Source organism: Lycium ferocissimum, chromosome 7, assembly GCF_029784015.1.
Source record: "Lycium ferocissimum isolate CSIRO_LF1 chromosome 7, AGI_CSIRO_Lferr_CH_V1, whole genome shotgun sequence".
In the NCBI taxonomy this organism is placed as follows: Eukaryota; Viridiplantae; Streptophyta; class Magnoliopsida; order Solanales; family Solanaceae; genus Lycium; species Lycium ferocissimum.
The window spans coordinates 58,912,344-58,915,990 of record NC_081348.1 but is presented as its reverse complement, the minus strand read 5'-3'; the positions used below and the strand labels follow the sequence as shown (position 1 = coordinate 58,915,990).

Below are 3,647 nucleotides of genomic sequence, written 5' to 3'. Positions count from 1 at the left end.
AGACACATGGATTGAATTCTGCCTGCAACTAACAGTCAAATCTGACACATTGTTGGGTTGTTCAAAACTAACTACACTATGAAAATAAGCCCCTTTAATATGTGACATGAAGCTGTACAACTAGATATATAACCACATATGAAAAGGATGTTTCTTTTCTCCCTTCCCTTTGTTGTCGTAGTATTTTGTGTTATTTTTCAGATTACTGGTTTCATTAATTATAGACAGTAAGATGAAGTAACTTGTCGTTTGGTAGGAGGGTTAAGTTATTCCATATAGATGAGATTGGGTGGGATAAGATGGAATAATTTATCCCACCCTCTATTTGGAATAACTTATTTCACCTTTTATCCCATATAGATGGGATCGAGGGGAATACCAAAGCAATTATCTCATCAACTAAATATGAAATAATTCTAATCTCATGGGACTAATAATCTATCTCATCCTAGCAAACGACCTTATTGCACAAAAGTTAGACTCAGCTTCATTAAACGTCATCATCATGTTCTTAACTTCTTGTCATTATTTGGAATTAATTTGACCGTACTAACTGGTGGCACTTGTCTTTTATGACTCATTCAAGGCTATTATTGATTGAACTTGATTGGTGAAAATTAATAGTGGAAAATTGTTCCAATTAGATTTCTTTATTATTATGAATAGTGGGTGGACTTCGGGTCAATCAAATAAATATCTCCCTTTGCTTAAAAGTGATTAATATTTTCTGAAAGGATAATGAACTGAGAAAAAATGTTTGATATTTTCGAAACCTTTGCTTGATTTATTGGACTTATGGTTTATGTACAAAAACAAACTCAGTAGTCAATGTAGGAGATAAAAGTGGTTGAAACAAAGTAAACACTATTTTGGCTGTATTATCACCAGGGTCTCATCATGACTATGACGGGTATATTCACGTCACAACATTAATTAAAGGAAAAAGGGTCGAAAATATCCCTCAATTTTGAAAAAATAATTAAAAATATTCTCCATTATAAATTTGAATAAAAAATACTCCTGTCATCATTAAAATTTTTAAATATAACCTTGTCTTAACGTAAATCCCAAAATAACCTTATTTCATTTTTAAATCCGCTCTATTTAAATCTGATCCAACTAAATAAAAAACCCATATGGGTTACCTGCACCTGTGCCAAGTGGCTTCAAATGTAGGACTCGGGAACAAGTTGATTACATATGAGTTTTTTACGTAGTTGAATCGGGTTTAAATGAAGCAAGTTTAAAAATAAAATTGGATTATTTTGGGAGAATTGGAAATTTCCATTAAGATAGAGGTATATTTAAAAACTTTAATGACGGGAAAATTTTTTTTATTCAAATTTGTAAGGGAGAATATTTTTAGCCATTTTTCCAAAATTTTCTCCTTAATTAAAGTCAAGCAAGATGGAGCTGATAAATTGGATGAATGGGCCAACTATGAAGGTGATGTTAGAAATAGACAGAATTTTTGAAAAGACAACACTTAGTTACTTATTAATAATTGGGCATCACAATATTTTCAAAGACATATCTACATCCACACATTCTCTTCTTAGCAAGCCTACTTATGTAATTTTCGTTACAAAAGCTAACGTTGAAGGGTAAAACATACTTTAGTTATTAGTAGTAACTATGGTAAATTTAGTCTAGCTCTAGCAAGTTTGAGGACTTTCTGAAAATGATGGGCCGTGTCTGGCGGATGGGCCTCAATTATGGGCCTCTCCGGCAGTATCCACCGCCCATCGATAGTTCTCACCATGCCTTTGTTCTCATCTTGCCACCAAAATGGGGGCACGTCATAGTCCTCCTTCAAGAAACTCGAATCCTTGTTCACGAGAGCCACGTCCCTCCCGGTGGCAGAGCAAAACGCCCGGGCCGTGCCATGGTATCCGTCAACGAGGTGTAAATGGGCCTCAAGGTTGTGTGCACAGCCCAAATCACTAGTGGGCTTGAGAAAAGGAGATTGGTGATGGTCCAATTCTAACTCGACCCCAACATGAGCATAACTCCAAGGAAATGAGAGTCTCTCTTCCAATTGCTTTTGGAATGGAAATTTCTCATTTGTAATAATCCCAGGAACTGTTGGCACCATATCATGCACATTTATCACTCTCAAAACTCTAATTCCAAGCTCTTCACACCTTTCTTTAAATTTAAGATTTCCAACCCTAGGGCTGCCAAATGTGAAAACTGTGATAGGAATTATTTTAGTGATGGACTTACCACTATGTAAAATGTTCAATTTCATTTCAGCTATGTCATAAGCACTTAACAAAGCCAATGCTGCACCAAGACTATGACCAGTAATTGTAATACTTAGCTCGTCACCTTCGTACTTCTCGATTAATCGATTAATCTCCGCTAAAATTTGTTCACGAGCAGAAAATGAACAATAGTGACAATTTTTCTCTTTTTGAGTGTACAAATCGAAGAACCCGGTCTCAATCTTGATGTTAGGATCGTCGTGAAAATGAGCCGGGTGCAAAATGTCTTTTAGGTCATGGATCCATTCTAGGTACGTTACCGTGCCACGCCATGCAACGACGATGTCACGACGTCCTAGTCGTTTAATTTCTTCTGGATCCGTGGCCACAGCTACGTAGCCCATCCAATTCGCGTGTTGGCTCCAAATGTTACTCATTTTCGATTTTTGGAAGAATTTTGGCAAGTTGATATTCGATGTTGCATACAAGTATCTTCTAATTTCGTAACCTTTTTTCACCATGTTGACCTTCTCAAAGAAATGTGATGGTTGATACTTGCAAGTCCCACAATACTTAGAATGGGGATCATAGTCAAATGAGTCATAACAAGATTGGGCAAATTCACCATAACGAATGATTTCTTTTCTTAGATGAGAATCCATAGGATCAAGTAAACCTTTCCAATTGTTGCACCCTTGGATTTCTCTCCACATCTCATGAAGGGGTTTTTTCTCTGCTTCTTCTTCTTCATAGTGTTGAGTTTCAATGTCCTCTAAATTTGAAAGAGATGAAGATTTCAAAGATAGTTTTGGTGAAAGTCTTTTGTTTGGGAAAGAGAGGCCCTTAGGTTTGATTGTGTTCCTTAATGGAAAAACTTCTCGGAAAGTATGGTTTATACTGTGTTTGGGATTGGTGAGAGATAATTGAAAGGAAGCCATGATGAATGATGGGATTCTTTTTTTTTCCTCGTGTTTAACGTTATCATATACTGCAAGTGGTATGTTGCTGGCAGCTAAGAGATGAAGTACAAGAATTTAATTTCTGTGCGAGTGTGGTTGTAGTTGGTACCAACAAAAATGTTTTCTTGGAAATTAATTTTTTTCAAAAAACATAGCTTTCTTGTTTATTTATGATATTTTGTAAGTAAACAAAAAATATTATCTCAAAAACATTAATATATTATATTTTTAGGCAAATATTATGGGTAGTGCAGAGTTGGTCAGTGGTGGTCGGAGTTGGGTGGAGTCGGAGGAGGACGCAGGGTAAGGTAGGGACCGATGGTTCGGGGGTGGGTTGGTTTTAGGGTTGGGGATGAGAAAACCACTGTGAAATACCCACTTATTAAACTTATTTTTTTCTATTTTTATCAGAGAGGTTTTTTTTTTTTTTTTTTTTAAGAAACTTATTTTTTTTTTTTAAAATCGTGAAACATCTTGTCAA

General features: G+C 35.7%; 1 protein-coding gene across 1 annotated transcript; it reads right to left on the bottom strand.

Annotated features, from left to right (window-relative positions):
* Positions 1 to 1,468: 1,468 nt before the first annotated feature.
* LOC132063020 (phospholipase A1-Igamma3, chloroplastic) lies at positions 1,469 to 3,232 on the bottom strand. The gene has a single exon (XM_059455469.1). The coding sequence runs from the start codon at positions 3,143 to 3,145 to the stop codon at positions 1,634 to 1,636; it is 1,512 nt and encodes a 503-aa protein (XP_059311452.1). The 5' UTR covers positions 3,146 to 3,232; the 3' UTR covers positions 1,469 to 1,633.
* Between the last annotated feature and the right edge of the window lie 415 nt (positions 3,233 to 3,647).